Here is an 18,596-nt window from a genome sequence, read left to right as displayed (position 1 = left end):
TGGTGAATGTATGCGCAGCAGCAAAAGCTGCACTCTTTGTAAGTTGGCCATTACAGTGACTGTCTGCTTAGGATTCCTTTTCAAAAAACAATTGTATTGGAACACCAAAGCTTTCGGCAATGGAAAAGAAGCCTTGGGGTGCATCTATGTTGCAGAATGAATCCCCTTTTAACTGCCTTAGTTCAATGTTATGGAATCATGGGGGCTGTAGTTTTACAAGACCTTGAGCTTTCTTCACCAAAGAGTGTGAATGCCTCATCAATCTACAAATCCCAGGATTGCATAGCACTGAGCTATGGTCATTAAATTACAGATGACATCCCTCAAAGAGGAGCTCCAGACGCAGCTCTTGAAGCAGCTTCCCCTTTGGCTTTGGGTCAGCACTAAGATCAACCTATTACATGAATCTAACATGCACCCTCATTTTGGCAAGGTGATTTAGTCAGAAAAGGTGAACGTTAGATTCAAGTAAATACAGTATATCTAAGTGCAATCAGATGTGTTTCAAAACTTAATGAAGATCAATTATTAATTATGGGTTCTTCAAGCATTGAGGAATAAAACAGGGTACATTTTTATCCAGTATAGAACTATCACAGAATACAAAACAGGGTTGGATGGGACAATATCACTCACTTTGGTGATAGTCTTGTTGTCTCAGAGCTTAAAGCATTGCTAATAACTCACACGAGAAGAGAAAAGGGGTAAAACAAGTAACATTTGGAAGTATGGACATGACACATGAGTTTTTAAAAATGAATAGAGTGAGAAGTTCTCTTACCATGTTTACTGAGTATAATTGTGTTTTTACTTTGTTGCATTTTTACCTGCTAATGATGTGTGTTATGTATCTATTTTATTTTCTTCTATTGTGATTACTTGGGTTGGCCCCATGTTAGCCGCCCCGAGTCCCTTTGGGGAGATGGAGGTGGGGTACAAAAATAAGTTGTTGTTGTTGTTGTTGTTATTTCAGTAGAGTCTCACGTATCCAAGCCTCGCTTATCCAAGCCTCTGGATTATCCAAGCCATTTTTGTAGTCAATGTTTTCAATATAAATTTGTAAATATAGTAATTACAACATAACATTACTGCGTATTGAACTACTTTTTCTGTCCAATTTGTTGTATAACATGATGTTTTGGTGCTTAATTTGTAAAATCATAACCTAATTTGATGTTTAATAGGCTTTTCCTTAATCCCTCCTTATTATCCAAGATATTCGCTTATCCAAGCTTCTGGCGGCCCGTTTAGCTTGGATAAGTGAGACTCTACTGTATTATTACTATTAGCGAAGCTACACCCACTGATATAAACTCAATTTTACTGTTGCTCAAAGTCAATTGACAGAAATATGATAAAATGAATGCAAGTAAGCAAATAAAAAAAGACCCACAAAGAAAATCCAACAAATGTTACGGTCAGCGAAGGACAAGAGGGATCCTCTCACCTCTGCAGGACTCTACTATATACCATGTAGCTGTGGACAAATCTACATAGGGACCACCAAACGCAGCGCCCAAACACGAGTCAAAGAACATGAAAGGCACTCAACCAGAGAAATCAGCCATAGCAGAGCACTTGATGAACCAACCTGGACACAGTATATTATTTGAGAACACAGAAATGCTTGACCATTCTAACAACTATCATGTCAGACTACACAGAGAAGCCACTGAAATTCACAAGCATGTGGACAACTTCAACAGAAAGGAGGAAACCATGAAAATGAACAAAATCTGGCTACCAGTATTAAAAAACTCAAAAATCAGAACAGTAAATAAGAAGCAACACTCTGAAAACAGAGAAGTTCCAGACATGGGAACCAAGGGTAGCTAACGACTCTGAACAAAGGATGCCGCCAGGCAGGAAGCCAGGCGATGAAGCTATTCAATACTAATTGAGGCGATTAACTACAACATTCACACTGGCCTCCAACTGACAAAGAGTTCTTCTCTCATCCTGGACTTTCCACAGATATATATATAAACCTTCCTTGCTTAGTTTCTCCATACCTCACAACCTCTGAGGATGCCTGCCATAGATGTGGGTGAAATGTCAGGAGAGAATACTTCTAGAACATGGCCATACAGCCCAGAAAACATACAACAACCCTGTGATCCCGGCCATAAAAGCCTTCAACAATACAGAAAAAAAAGTATCCACTGAAACCCAAACCCAGTAGATATCCCCTTTCCAGTCTTTGGCTATGGTCAATCTGTAAAATGCATCTTGGGCCCTGTCCACACATCTGTATAAAACCCACTTTGAACTGCATTATATGGCAGCATGGACTCAGATAACCCAGTTCAAAACAGATATTATGGATTATCTGCCTTGATATTCTGGGTTATATGGCTGTGTGGAAAGGCCTATAGCTTGATCTGGGAAAGAACAGGATTATATTTGATGCCATTTTACTGCTGCATGTGTGTCTGCCTACAAGAGACAAGGTAAACAGCAGCTGCCTCCAGATTCCCTTACTGAGTATGTAATACGAGAAAACTGAGATAAAAGGGAAAGCAGAATAGCGTGCACTATCAATTAAAATGGTAACAAAGCACAGATCAGTAAGTTTGTCCACCAAATTAGAAATCATAGAAAATGTGGAGTATGGTAAAAATCATTCCTGAATGTACTTTGAAGGAAACTTTCAAGTGATCTCTAGAATGTTGTTGCATATTTATGCAAGACTTACTTGACCTGATTGTTTCATTTCACATTTATATATTACTAGCTGTGCCCGGCCACGCGTTGCTGTGGCAAAGTGGTGGTGGTATTGGTTAAAAATTGTTGTGTAATTTTTATTTGACGTTATTTGTATTTTTAAATTATTTTTATTGTAAGTTATCGTTTTATTTATTATATTTTATTATTTTCTTGTATTATTTTTAGTTATTTTCTGTTATTATATTATTTTATTGTATTAATTTTTTAGTGTTTTTAATTATTTTTAGTGTTTTTAATTATTTTTTATTGGGTTGCTAGGAGACCAAGTTGGAGGAGCTTAGCTTTCTAACTGGCAGCAATTGGATAAAAGCAATCATTCCTCTCCCTCTAATTAGGACTTTTTCTTTTCTTTTTGTTGTATCAACCTAGAGGCGTGGATGATGGGTTGTGTTGTTAAATTTCGAGGTTGGGGGGACTGTAGTTTTGTTGTTTTGTGGGTCGCCGTGATGCCATCACTCTTTTATCTATATAGATTAGGTTTGAATAAAATGTATGCTGAAACATGTTCCTCTTTTTATGCAGTGTAGAAATATATTCCTATTTTTCCATCCTGATTCTACCTCTAGTACCAAACTTTCTGCTATAGAAATCATGTCAAGAAACACATCTATTTCATTAACTGAAGTGTACCTGCATACAAAGAAGAAACTGAGGCTGAATTTTACGAGACTTCTTGAAATATACACATGTGTACATTTTAACATTCCTAACACGAGATTTGCCCTTAGGTTCTGTTTCTATGCATGCACGTGCTTATGCTAGTACTGATGAATATATTGCAAGTAAAATATATCTTGCCAGAATATATTGATAATATTATCTGCACAACTAACATTGTTTTGATCTACAATACCATGTCATGATATTCTCATGCATTAACCTGTTTTCTCATAATTTCCACATACAGTAATTCAGTGTTTCTTAACGTCACGACACAACCCTAGGCCTATTTACTGAGGAGCAAGGCCTATAAATACATTTATTCAAAAATATATTTAAGAAGATTTAAGCAGTAGTATTATAGAAACAAAATACGAAATGGGAGAATAATACAAACTAAAAATTGTTTAAATTTAAGCATATTTTTATGTTTATCAATAAAACAAAATAGATTTATTTTACACATAAAACTATATAGTGTGTGATCACTGGGAACACCCCTGAGCAAACCCCTGAACACAAATAACAGAAGTTTGCAAATTATTGCATTCTTATTTAAACTGCAGAGAAAAGTATTGGGAGTTTTATTATTGCAAAAAAAAACTTTTGTAACTCTACTCAATGAACTGCCAACTTAACCTATTAATTAAACAGACTTCATTTCACTATGAATCAGAGGATTTAAAGATCTGACTTCCAATGACAAAATTATTAGGACTTTCATCTAATTCTACAGATGTTGCCAAAAATTCAAATCTAGCCCACTAGCAAACAAAACCATTTCAAATCAGTTTAGTCCATGGGGAGGATAATGACCAATAATACTTTTATGAAATATTATCTCATCTTGACCTTAAATGGTTTCTGTATTCAATTATACTTCTCATTTGAGATTTAGGTTTCGCATCGATCTAGTCTAAAAACCAGTGACAGAGAATTTGTGTCAAACACATCATTATGATTTCCACCTTCATTCCTAATTTCTATTTCTGTAAACCCTGTTTAGGTCCATCTGCCAGATTTTTTAAAAATAGCATCAGGATGCGCAAACAGATCCCACTGGAGAACAAGACCACAGAACTAGCCCAAGATATCAGAACATATATAAAATGTTTGTTTTATTTTCAGGAAATGAAATCAATTGGCTCTTTAGATGTTGGACTGCAATTGCCAGCGCTTCTTACCACAGACTGTATTGGCTAGACCAGTGTTTCTCAAACTCTGCTCCTTCTGAAGTTTTGGATTTCAGCTCCCAGAATTCCTAACAGCTGGTAAGCTGGCTGGGATTTCTGATAGCTGAAGGCCCAAACTCTTGGAGGAGCAGAGTCTGAGAAATACTGGGCTAGACTGTATCTATACAGTATTTGTATATGAATCTGTAAATTTGTGTTGTGATACTGATTTTAAGAAAATCCATTGAGCTGAATTGGTTTTCAGAAGTTATCATCTTTATATTTATTAAGATAGCCCTTCTCAAGCTAGCACTCTCTAGATGTTTCGTAATACAAGTCACATCATGCTTGACACTTGGCTGTGCTGGCTGGGGCTGATGGGATTTGGAGGTCAACACATCTTGAAGGCATCAAATAGGGGAAAGCTGCATTACTTTAAAAAAGTTGACTGGACAACCAATAGCAAGCTCATTCAGTCTCAAAAATGTTGAAGGAAGGTTAATTAATTTTTTAATAAGAGAATCTTCTTACATATATAGCCTGGCCAGTATTGTACAAAGATAACAGTATAAATTAGTGCAGAAGAGAAAATGTGAAAAAAATTGCACAAACATTTAAAAATGGTTACTCTGCTCTAACTGCACAATTCCATTAAACTAGTTGTGACAGTATGTAAAACGGATTAAATATCTGAAAGTGTATGACAATGAAAAAATGATAAAACTGACATTAATACCCAAATGGGATTCCATATGTGAATCTTTAATTTGGGGTTAAAGTTTCTAATCCTAACATGAAATCCTTCCATTGAGTAATCTAAAAATTATGCCAGATATGAAGTTGAGTTTATTTCCGGTTTGTAATACTGTCTTTAAATACCCACACCCATTCCATTAGCAATATTGAGTCATTATTCTGTAACAAAACCATTAATATAGATATCATCCCACACATGGGGGAAAATTATTAGTAAATAGTAACCTGTTCTTTATTGTTTTTAAATTACATCAAGCTGCTGCTAAAATATAGTAACTCAGGGAATGCCTCTTTGCCTTGTCCTCCTCATGTTAGAACAGTACATCATATATTGCTTTAACACGCATTACTTTGATACTGCCTAGAATTTCTGAAAGTGATTCTGCAGGTGTTTTGAAAACCAAAGCCGTTGGACAATGACTAATCCTGAATCTAATAAACTAGAACAGTCCACCTGCAAATCTTTCACTTATTTCCTTTCATTCTGTTCTAAAATAACCATGCAACACATATCATAGAATCATAGAATAGAATAGTAGAGTTGGAAGAGACCTCATGGGCCATCCAGTCCCTCCTTTTGCATGCTATCATCACAGGTTGAGTATCCCTGATGCGGAATTCCAAAACAAACTCCAAAATTGTCCACGGAGGTAGCAGAGCTAACGACACCTTTGCTTTCTGATGGTTCATTGTACACAAACTGTGTTTCATGAACAAAATATTTAAAAATACTGCATGAAAGGCTATCTGTACAAGGTGCATATGAAATATGCACAATAAATTTTATGGTTAGACTTTGGTCCCAGTTCCAAGACTTTATAATCACAGAGCTCGAAGAGACCACAAGAGCCATCCTGTCCAAAACCCTGCCATGCATTACATATGAAACAAAAATGCAGGTATACCAAAATCTGAAGGAAAAAAAATCTGAAATATCAAACACCTCTGATCCTACACATTTCTGACAAGGGATACCGGGCCTGTATAAAAGATTCCTTGTATCAATGCATCCTCTCTCCCTTTCCCGCTCCTCCGCAGCCACACTGTCATTCCTCTTCTCTACACAACAGCCTCTCAATTCAAAGACCAGGCATCAATTTCAAAGGCTGTCAGCGGGTCTCTATCCCTTGTTCTCCACCCTCCACCTTCCTTGAGCTTCCGCTTCTTTCACACAATTACCACCCCCGTGCCAACCCGTCACCTCCTCCCTCCCCAGACGGCCTTGTTCTTCCAGGTCAGCTCTCCCAACAACACACCTTCTCTGCGTATTCATGCAGGGTGTGTTTGTCAGCCAGAGGCAGCAGGCGGTAGGGAGGAAATAAAGCCATGTTAAAGCAACCCAAGACACATTTCGTTGACATCAAACTCCTTCTATGCCTTCTGCCTAACACTGTCCCAATAATATACCTTCCCTCCACAGAATTAAAATAATACACACAGAACCCTACTACCACTACCCTCCAGAGGTGAAAGGCGGAAATGAAAGCCATGTTAGAGCAACCTAATCCACATTAGTTCATTGTCAGTGAGGCTTCCAATGACATCAAACTTCTTCCTTGCATTTCCCACCACCACTGTCCCAAATCTATAGACAAAACTCTTCCCGCTAGGACTAAAATAGCACACACAGAGCTCTCCTACATTGGCAGTTCATCCCCATCCTTGGTGAGTGCTTTGCTGGCTCACAATGGCCTGCCTCATGCATTAACAGAACTACAGAGCCCTTCTCCTCTTCTTCAAAGCTGCCCTCAGAGCCTCCTCTTCAGTCTCCTTTCTCTCATATCCCTCCAGCCTCTGACAAGAAGGAAGAACCTACTGATAACTACCAAACCCTAGAACTCTTCTTCAAGGCCACCCTCAAAATCTTCTTCCTTAGTCTCCTTTATCTCATATAGGAATAATTCAGCACTAATGGGTAATCCCTTCCTGCCAGAAACTGAAGGAATATGAGAAAAAGGAGATTGAGGAGGAAAGGACTAAAACAACACAGTTCTCCTAATTTGGCATTTCATCCCATCCTTGGTGAGGGCTTTGCCAGCTCACAAAGGCTTGCATCATGATATCAGAACTACAGAGGATCCTGGCCCTCTTCGGCCCCCTCTACACTGTGTTATAATCCAGATCATCAAAGCAGATAATCCATATTATCTGCCTTGAACTGGTTTATGAGTTTACACTGCCATATATTTCTGTTCAAAGCAGATGATCTGGATTTTATATGGCAGTGTAGAAGGGGCTTTCCTCAAGACTTCTCTCAGAGTCTCCTCCTCAGGCACTGGCAGAAGGGGAAAGCCCAGATCCCTGGACAGATCCCTGATTCTCTTCTTCAGAGCCACCTGCTCCTCAGTCTCCTTTCTCTGGCCCCTTCTATTCTGCCAAATAAGATCCAGATTATCTGCTTTGAACTCGATTATATGGCAGTGTAGATTCATATCACCCAGTTCAAAACAGATGATGTGGATTATCTGCTTTGATAATCTGGATGATAGTGCAGTATTGCAGGAGCCTCTCATATTCCTCCAGTCTTTGGAAAGAGGGAATAAGATATAGAAAACTACAAAGCTACTATCAGGACTTTTCCACACAAATATATAACAGACCCAATCCCAAGTTATCTGTTTATCCTAGATTATCTGGCATTGCGGACTCATATAATCCAGTTTAAAGCAGAAAACCTGAGATCAGATCCTCGGATATAGGGCCTGTCTGGAAGGGTCTGTAGTTATATGAGTCCATTGTGCCATATAATCCAGTTCAATGTTGATTTTATACAGCTGTGTTGAAGGGGCTTCAGAACCTCCTCCCCAGTCTCCTTTCTCTCCTATTCCTACAGTCTCTGGCAGGAGGGGAAAGTCCATTGAGAACTACAGAACCTTGGTACTCTTCTTCAGAGCTTCCTCCTCAGGCCCCTTCTACTCTGCAATATAATCCAGATGATCAAAGATAATCCACATTATCTGCTTTGAATTGGATTATATGAACCTAGACAGTAGTGTAACCCTGTTGAAAACAGATAATCTGGATTTTATATGGCAGTGTAGAAGCGGCCTGAGGGCCCTTCCACACAGCCATATAACCCAGAATATCAAGACAGGAAATCCCACAATATCTGCTTTGAATATATGGCAATGTGGGCTCAGATACCCCAGTTCAAAGCAGATCTTGTGGGATTTCCTGCCTTGATATTCTGGGTTATATGGCTGTGTGGAAGGACCCCGAGTTTAGTTCAATGCGGACTTTACACAACTGTGTGGAAGGGGCCTTAGGGCCCTTCTACACAGCCATATAATCCAGAATATCAAGGCAGAAAATCCTACAATATCTGCTTTGAACTGGGTTATCTGAGTCCACACTGCCATATATTCAAAACAGATATTATGGGATTTCCTGTCTTGATATTCTGGGTTATATGGCTGTGTCCTTTGAACTGGGTTATCTGAGTCCACACTGCCATATATTCCAGTTCAAAGCAGAAAATGTGGGATTTTATTTAGCTGTGTGGAAGGGGCCTTTGTCTCCTTTCTCCCATATCCCTTCAGTCTCTGGGAGGAATAAATACCTAGAAAGCCCTGGTCCTCTTCTTCAAAGCCTCCTCCTCAGGGCCCTCCTACACAGCCATATAACCCAGAATAATAAAACAGAAAATCCCACCTCATTTGAGTTTAGACTCAGATAACCCAGTTCAAAGTAGATATTGTGCAATTTTCTGCCCTGATATTTTGGGACGTAGGGCTGTGTGGAAGGGCCTTCAGCTATCTGAGTCCACACTGCCATATATTCCAGTTCAAAGCAGATATTGTGGGAATTTCTACCTTGATATTCTGGGTTATATGGCTGTGTGGAAGGGCCCCGAGTCCACACTGCCATATATTCCAATTCAATGCAGATAATGTGTGATTTTATTCAACTGTGTGAAAGGAGCCTGAGACCACACTGCCACATAACCCAATTCAAAGAAGATAATGTGGGATTTTGTACAGGATTTTATACCTTCCACAAAGCCCCACATCCCAGAAAATCAAGGCAGAAAATCCCACATTATCTGAGTGTAGACTCAGATAACAGAGTTCAAAGCAGATATTGTGGGATTTCCTGCCTTGATGTTCTGGGATACAGGGCTGTGTGGAAGGGCCCCCAGTTTCTCCTATTTCTCTAGTCTCTAGCAGTAATCAGAATAAGCCCTTTGTGCTGGATTGTTTCCTAGAATGATGATGATTCCCAATACCAGCCTCTTCTTCCTTCCCTGGCTAGCTTCACCCCTTCAGGACAGGCATTCTTCATGGATGCCAAGGCGAGTGGGGAAAGGGAGGCCCCTGCAGCCTCCTCCCTGCATGACAGGCACCCCCCATCAATGCCAAGGCCTGGGAACCAGGCCTTGGCATTGATGGGGGGTGCCTGTCATGCAGGGAGGAGGCAGCAGGGGCCTCCCTTTCCCTCCCCCCATCCCTTTCCCCTCCATAAATTTACCTAGCGCCACCTCACAGGCCTTGCGCAGCTGGGAATGGTGCGCCTTCTTCACCTCCTTGTCGGCCAGGATCTTCTCCAAGGCCCGCGTCAGGAACATGTTCTTCGTCTTCTTCCCCTCATACATGAGGGCGCCAAGGGAAGGTAATAAAACAGGGAAGCAAGGGAGGAGAGGAGAGAAAGAAAGGCCTCTCTCTCTCGCTGTTTCACGGGCGACGAGGGAGGAAGACAAACCCCTCGGCCTCCATTACCGGCGGCGGCGTTGTTGTTGTGGGTGGCGGCGGCTGTGAGAGCCTCCTCCTGTCCTCGCCATGTTGGAAGGAAGCGACGTCAAGGCCGCAAAGGAGGAAGAGGCCGACGCTGCTGCTGCTGCTGCTTCTAAACCAGGAGGAGGAGGAAAAGGCGCAGCCGCAGGAAGAACAGGAGGACGAGGGCGGAGGACTGACTGGCTGGCTGGCTGCCGGCGCAACAGGTGTGGGCAGGGGCGGGGCCTCGCCTCCTCTTCCTCTTCTCCTCAGAAGCCGAGGGCCCTGTCTCCTTTACCTGCCATGGCGGCGGAACCCTGGGGCTTGTAGTCCAGCGAGGGCCGGCCCTCGGCGCTGAGCCTTCCGAACGCCCCCTCCCTTGGACTGCAACTCCCAGGATCCCGCGCGGCACACGCCAATGCCAGGGTTCCGTGCGACGTTGCCATGGCACTTGAAGAGGAATAATAGCGTTACAGATAGCATAGTGTCGCTAGAGTACAAAGCCACCTCATCTGGCCCAGGGCCCTTCCATACAGCCTTATATCTCAGAATATCAAGGTAGAAAATCCCACAATATCTTCTGTTAACTGGGGGCCCTTCCACACAGCCATATAACCCAGAATATCAAGGCCGGAAATCCCACACTATCTGCTTTGAACTGGAATATATGGCAATGTGGACTCAGATAACCCAGTTCAAAGCATATCTTGTGGAATTTCCTGATTTGATATTCTGAGTTATATGGCTGTGTGGAAGGGCCCTCAGTGTTATGTATAGTACAGGATGGGCCATAAAGGGGTCATATATGTTTGTGGGGTTTTTTTTGGGGTTTTTTTTTTTTTTTTTTGATGATGTGGTTTAATGTGTTGTCGAAGGCTTTCATGGCCAGGATCACAGGGTTGTTGTATGTCTTTCGGGCTGTGTGGCCATGTTCCAGAAGTATTCTCTCCTGATGTGGGCGAAACGTCAGGAGAGAATACTTCTGGAACATGGCCACACAGCCCGAAAGACATACAACAACCCGATGTGGTTTAACTTTGAAATGTATTTTAATTTGCTATGATGTATGTGTTATTTTTATTCAATTTTGTCTTATATTTATGTTTTATGTCTTGAGGTACTGTATAAGTGCTGTTTTGTAAGCCGCCTTGAGTCCCCCTCAGGTTGGGGTATAAATAAGGTAAGTAAATAATTTGTGTGTGTGTAGTAGTAGTAGTAGTAGTAGTAGTATTTGATACTGTTATATGTGTGTTTTAACTATGGCCCCATCTACACTGCCATATAAAAGCCATATTATCTTCTTTGAACTGGATTATATTAGTCTACACTGCCATATAACCCAGTTTCAAAGCAGATAATTTGGATTTTATATGGCAGTGTAGACCCTTTCAACACAGCTGAATAAAATCCCACATTATCTACTTTGAACTGTGTTATATAGCAGTGTGGATTCAGATAACCCAATTTAAAGCAGATATTGTGGGATTTTCTACCTTGATATTCTGGGTTATATGGCTGTGTGGAAGGCCCCTTAGGGTCCTTACAACCAGCCCTTTATTCCAGAATATCAACGCAGAAAATCCCACAATATCTGCTTTTACCTGGGTTATCTGAGGGCCCTTCCACACAGCCCTATATCCCAGAATATCAAGGCAGGAAATCCCACAATATCTGCTTTGAACTAGGTTATCTTGAGTCCACACTCAGATAATGTAGGATTTTCTGCCTTGATATTCTGGGATATAGGGCTGTGTGGAAGGACCCAGAGGCCCCTTCCACACTGCTGTATAAAATCCCACATTATCCTTTTTGAACTGGGTTATGTGGCAGTCTGGACTCAGGCATCCTTCACGCAGCTGAATAAAATCACACATTATAAAATCACCCATTATAGGGCTGTGTGAAAGGGCCCTTAGTCTCCACTGCCAGATAATCTGGGATAAACAGATAATCTGGGATCGGATCCAAGGATATAAGGGCCTGAATAGATCCCACATTTTCTACTTTTAACTGGAATATATGGCAGTGTGGATACAGATAACACAGTTCAAAGCAGATATTGTGGGATTTTCTGCCTTGATATTCTGGGATATAGGACTGTGTGGAAAGGCCCTAAATTATAAGGTAACTCGTCTCAACTCTTTACGAGTGGCAAAGTAATAATAATATCACAATAATAAAGCCTTTTTTTCCCCTGTTGGTGGTACTGAAATTAATGAAGGAGTCTTAAAAACAAATACAGTAAAAATAGTAACAATCATGTGTGTGTTTTAACTATGGGCCCTTCCACACAGCTATATGATCCAGAATAGATATTTATTTATTCACTGTACTTATACCCCGCCCTTCTCACCCCTGAAGGACTCAGGGTGACTTACAAACTATGGCAATAATTCAATGCCAGATTCAAACAATAACAATAAGAGTAACACACAATATTACAAAACTGTAAAAACATATCCATCCATATCTATATATATAAAAGAGTGATGGCATCACGGCGACCCACAAAACAACAAAACTACAGGCCCCCCAACCTCGAAATTTGACAACACAACCCATCATCCACGCCTCTAGGTTGATACAACAAAAAGAAAAGAAAAATAAAGTCCTAATTAGAGGGAGAGGAATAATTTCTTTTATCCAATTGCTGCCAGTTAGAAGGCTAAGCTCCTCCAACTTGGTCTCCTAGCAACCCAATAAAAATAATAAAAAACACTAAAAAATAATTAAAAACACTAAAAGATTAATACAATAAAATACTATAATAACAGAAAATAACTAAAAATAATACAAGAAAATAATAAAATATAATAAATAAAAAAGATATCTTACAATAAAATTAATTAAAAAATACAAATAATGTCAAATAAAAATTACACAACAATTTTTAACCAATACCACCACCACTTTGCCACAGCAACGCATGGCCGGGCACAGCTAGCCCATTATAAATGATCTTACAGATGATTAAAGCATAGCAAAGGTCTACCACCAACTCAATTTTATAAACATTAAACCAATTGCTCTCGCCATTCTTATACAGGTTCTATCATACTTATGGGTCAAATTAATTTCCAAAGGCTTGCTTAAACAGCCAGGTCTTAAGAGTTTTGCTGAAACTTAAGAGTGAGGGGGCTGTTCTGATGTCACTGGGAAGGGAATTCCACAGCTGCAGGGCCACCACCAAGAAGGCCCTGTCTCTAGTTCCCATCAACTGTGTCTGCGATGGCGGTGGAACCGGGAGCAGGGCTTCCCCAGAAGATCTTAACAATCGTGCTGATATTGTGGCTGATAATCCACAATATCTGCTTTGAACTGGATTGCCTGAGTCCACACTGCCAGATAATCCAGTTCAGTGTGGATTTTATACAGCTGTGTGGAAGGGGCCTATGCTTATGTTTTATTAGATGGTTTTGTATGTTCTATGTGATATTGAATGCTCGTCTAAACCGGCCTGGGACCCTTTCGGGAGATAGAGCGGTATATAAATAAAGTGTCGTTGTTGTTGTTGTAAGGTAATTGTAGTTTTTGATTGCTTGAGAGTTATTATTAAAAATAGTTTCATAATGCACTTTAACCACATTGAACTGCAATATATGGCACTGTAGACTCATATAATGCAGTCCTACTATATTATGAGTCTGCATTATATGGCAGTGTAAATGAGGCCTAATACTATATCCCATACTATACCATACCATAAACTCTGTATTGACTTGATATTAATATTGAAATGCAGTAATTGAAACCAAATTAAGATAGATACAGACCATCCTAATTTAATGTTATTTTACCGTATTATAAACACAGATTTTTTATTTAAAGTATTCTTTTTTTCTTTTTTCTTTTTTTGCCAGTTGCTTGAGTTCTGGTTAACTGAGAGTCTATTATACTTGGAATTAAATTACTTTACTTCCACACAAATATGTTTGGAATTATAGTTAGGAATGCACAAAGGACTTAATCTGTTCTAAAGCTAATAGATCTTACACTTGACCATAATAACCCTGCCTCTGCTTGAGTCTCCCTATACTAACTACACAAGTACAGTATAAGATACTAACAAATTAGCAACACGACACTTATTTTCCTCTAAGGTTCAAGATGAAAATAGATTAAAGTGATTGCCAGCACCTCATAAAATGGGAATAACATCCAAGAACTTAAAAGCTTCTGAAACCATGGAGAGCCTAGTTGGCACACATGACACATTGGTGAATGGAATAGGGGAAGTTCAGGTTATTCATTAAAGCCAGTCATAAGAAACACTGGGAGTTGGCTAAGGACTACAGTAGGCCTTCCACATTTGCGGGTTTAACATTTTCGGATTTTAATATTCATGTATTTGGTACATCCTCTTTAAAAATCTGTAGGAATCAACCCAAGTCTTTCTTCATCACTCTGCACATCTATTTATTTATATTTCATTGATGTGCAGTCTTTTTTCTTATTCTTTGAAATAAGTTTTATTCAAACATACAGCAGCAAGAAATACAGACTTACAAAAAAAGGAAGGACAAAAACATCAAGAGTGCAAAGAAAAATGAAGAAAAAAACTACTACCATAAAAACCAGAAACAGGAACAATTTTTCATTATAGCTAAAACTAAACTATTTGCAGCCTTTCAGAAGGAGCAGGACCCAAGGTGGCTCACAGATGGAATAAATTAAAACCTGACAATAGAAATTTTAAAACAGCAATTAAAAACATAATTTTAAAATCACATTAAAGTACGTAGTATAAAATTATTTCAAAGGAATACTAAAGTTTAAAAAAGAGCACATGCCCAACAAGGAGCCTCAGTGGGAGCTATTACCTATTAAAAGCCTACTTAAACAAAAATGTCTTTTCCAAAAAGGTGCCAAAAAGGTGAAAGGAGAGCAGGAAGGAGCCAGCCTTCTTCTCCTGCAGAAGGGAATTCTTGAGGATAGGACAGCATCTGAGAAGTCTCTCCCTTCTGTCCAGAGCCTTATCCAATGTCCTGAAATCCTCAGACAACGAAGGAGCTTATGCTCTGCACACAAGTAAGGGACACTTAGGAGAGAGCATGCCATAGATCAACTAGGACATAGCTCCAATATGGAAAATCCCCTAGAGCACCCGGAAATAATTTTAGGTCCCTTAGTGTTTATTTCAGAAGATAACCCAACCCTTTAGTGGTCCCAGCAAATCTAAACTCTATGAAATAATGATTTGTTCACAACATCAGAGTTCTTCTGAATCCTTATACCCACAGATAACCTTTATCCTGGCCAGCAAAAATGAGAGGAAAGTGTGATTGTACATATGTATACCAGATATTGGGACATATCCAGAGTTGTCATGGAAGCCATTTCATCCTGAGACATTCTTGATGAGGGGTGCTCAGCATGAATGCTAAAATTGACCAGTACAATTAAGTTTGGGAGAGATTAACACCATTTCCAAGATTATGTCCATGAGCTTAGCCAGGGAGACAGTTATTTAGCGAGATGGGCAGTACACCAACAGAATCCCAATCCTATCCAGCTGCTGAGTATACAGATTCAAATTTTGTAAATGGTTAGAATACCTCAAGACAAGATGGACCTACAATAAATTCCATTTCCCAGTTTCCTGGACCTTGAACTTTCTGCTGTATCCAGTAAACTAGCAGACACAATTGTGACAAGCAGACAGCCCTCTTTTATACAACTTGGGGTGCTTCCAGACAGTACCAAAAGTAGTTTTATAACTAAGGCAAAAGATCCTGGGACCTGGCAGCAGGTCCACACACAGACTTGTCAGTCCTGGGAAATGGTCCCTCGCTATCCTCACTAGATAACACTAGTCACTGACCTAGCACTGAGGGTCATCATTTTGTGACCCATGAGGTTCCAGTGCAGCAGCCAATTTTTTTAATTAAATAATAAGCCAGAAGGAGGAATAGCCTCAAGATACCTCTCTTAACTTTTTCCCCCATTGGCATTTTCTAGCTTCACCGCTGTATCTCCCTCTGCCTATTACAATTGAAATAACAATGCCCATCTTTTCTCTGAACACAAATTTAGCCTCACAAAAATATACACAGATCAGATACACCTGGATAACTCCACTATAGTGTAGCTGGTTTCATGAAATAACACCCTTTGAAGATTGAAATACAGCAAGCCATGGCACCTGACCCCCCCCACCCCCACCCCCCCAAAAAAAGATTTATAGAACATCAAGAGACATCAAGCAAATACCCTGATTTTTTTCCCTTTTATTCTTTAATATTTTCTGTGGGTCCAGAATTGTGCAATGTCGAAGCCACTAGAGGTCCCGTAATGGACGTAGCGGTAGCTGTACGCTACAAACTCTATTAAATCTAACCCTTTAATAAAATGTATCAACTTGATGATTTATGTGTAACATATATTTTATGTACTGTGTCAGTATCTAAAAGTATAAAAGTGCATAAAATGTATCAAATGCATGTATCAAAATGTCTTTTGGATGCAGCCATCTTTCATGCCTCCCAGGAAAAGGAGATGATGGCCGAGATTCCTCCAGCTATTTCCCAACCCAGATAACTATCAGAATCTTTGTGTGTGTAGATAGATTATCCTCTTTGTCAAGAAAATAAGCTTAGGGTGTTTGTTCATTCACCTTGCGGCTGAGAGTCTGCTGCCCACGGTAAAGGGGGCTCAGCTAATATATATACAGGCAGCCAAGCCCCTGATTGTCTAGAACAGGGGTTCCCAAACTAAGGCCCGGGGGCCGGATGCGGCCCTCCAAGGTCATTTACCTGGCCCCCGCCCTCAGTTTTATAATATAATATATTGTATATACATATAATATTGATAATAATATTATAATGTAATACAATATAACACTAATAATAATAATACCATACAATAGTATTAATTATATATTACTAATAATATTACTAATAATACTACAGTATAGTGGTATAGTTCAATATAGTAATATATAATGCTAATAGTGTGCTATGCTAACAATATAACATATTGTATGTACATATAATTTGTAAGCCACTCTGAGTCCCCTTTGGGGTGAGAAGGGTGTGACACAAATGTAGTAAATAAATATAGTAAATAAATAAATAAATTTTAGACTTAGGCTCGCCCAAAGTCTTGAAAGCACACAACAACAACAACAACAACAACAACAACTACCATCCTAATTAACTTGACTATCTCATTGGCCATAAGCAGGCCCACACTTCCCAATGAAATCCTGATAAATGTATGTGGGTAAAATTGTTTTTATTTTTAAATATTGTATTGCTCTTTTATTGTTATTTCATTGTTCTTATTGTTGTTGTTGTTTTTGCACTACAAATAAGACATGTGTAGTGTACATCAGAATTTGTTTGTATTTTTTTTTTCAAATGATAATTTGGCCCCTCAACAGTTTGAAGGATTGTGGACTGGCCCTCTGCATAAAAAGTTTGGGGACCCCTGGTCTAGAATCACCACCTTTGACTCTTGAGTTTTTTTGTTTCACGTGGAACTGGACATTTGAGTTAATCAAGGACTCATCAGCATACCCACATCACAATTTCCTCCTGGACTGCACCCTCCCAAGGGGTGTCCCTGCAATGGATTGGCTCTTCAAACTTCAACTACCAGCTGTCTTCTTTCCTGCCACGGGAATCTCTTCTGACATGCTGTGATGTCAAGGGAACACTCAACCAATCTGGACGTGAATCCTAGCCTGCTCCTCTTCAGCCAGTCAGGGGAGGGAGCGGGAAGTCTGAATAGCTGTCAGAACTGTATAAAGTGTCATGTATTTATTTGTGAGTTCATGTTTGTACTTTTTAAAAGCATATTGACAGTACTTGCATCCTTTTTGGCCAAATCATAATAAACCTCTGTGGCTTTGCCTTCAACCTGGAGAGCTTGTTTCTCTGTCTTGGCTGATTTAGTTTAGCAGATGCTCACCAGGCACGGACCTGATGAGCATCTAACTGTGGTCCTAGCTGAAATCACTACAAGTCCAGTTGGCTACCTCCTCTCCATCTGCTTTATTTTACTGTTTTAACAAGCAGTGTACTTGCCAAGGACAGTGTCCAGTAGCTGGCTTTCCTTTGCTGTCAACTGTGACTGGGAACTGTAGGCAAAGTGCACCTTCATTGTAGGTCAGACTGCAGCCACAGGACAAGAGTCTTTCAGCCTGCACTCTGGCAAGCTGCTGACCTTTCCAGTACTAGCAGTATAGAGGAGCCAAATGTGGTCTCAGGAAATCTGGTGTTCCCAACAGTCCCAGCTCTCTCCTACATCAGCCACCACTCACCTTTTATGACTCTTTTCCAGGAGCTGTTTAACAAAAGGATGTGTCCAGAGCAAGTTTTAAATGGCAGCTGTTCCATTTAATTATGTGCTTATTGCACTGCAAAATAATTATGAATACTGAGGGGGAAGGAAGTATTTTTATGTACTGGCAAAATGACTTTTGAAGATCTCTGTAGCTGATGAGATGTGACCAGAATAAAAAATATATGGATGTCGCATAGTGCAGAAACTGCTTCAGATGAAAGTAGGAAGCTGGATGGTGGGGGGGAAGAGAACAAAATTGAACAATATTGCATGCTTAACAACCCTG

At 39.9% G+C, this 18,596-nt stretch overlaps 1 protein-coding gene and 1 long non-coding RNA gene across 4 annotated transcripts in view; one reads left to right on the top strand and one right to left on the bottom strand.

Moving 5' to 3' along the window:
- Positions 1–9,917, bottom strand: part of arfgef1 (ADP ribosylation factor guanine nucleotide exchange factor 1) — a 72,070-nt gene extending 62,153 nt beyond the window's left edge. For both annotated transcript variants that reach the window (XM_008108549.3, XM_003219608.4), the window contains exon 1: positions 9,783–9,917. In XM_008108549.3, the coding sequence (XP_008106756.1) occupies positions 9,783–9,906 (124 nt within the window). In that variant the 5' untranslated portion in view covers positions 9,907–9,917. The remainder of the gene's footprint in view (positions 1–9,782) is intronic.
- A 196-nt stretch (positions 9,918–10,113) lies between these two features.
- Positions 10,114–17,883, top strand: LOC134298859 (uncharacterized). Of its 2 annotated transcripts, none has more exons than XR_010005970.1 (2): positions 10,114–10,251; positions 11,142–17,883. It is a non-coding gene; the product is annotated as an uncharacterized LOC134298859 (long non-coding RNA). The 2 variants fall into 2 exon arrangements; XR_010005971.1 differs by lacking the exon at positions 10,114–10,251 and adding an exon at positions 10,432–10,582.
- Positions 17,884–18,596: the final 713 nt, after the last annotated feature.

This window comes from Anolis carolinensis, chromosome 4 (assembly GCF_035594765.1).
Source record: "Anolis carolinensis isolate JA03-04 chromosome 4, rAnoCar3.1.pri, whole genome shotgun sequence".
NCBI lineage: Eukaryota > Metazoa > Chordata > Lepidosauria > Squamata > Dactyloidae > Anolis > Anolis carolinensis.
Note: the sequence above shows the minus strand (reverse complement) of the source record. Positions and strands in the feature narration are given on the sequence as shown.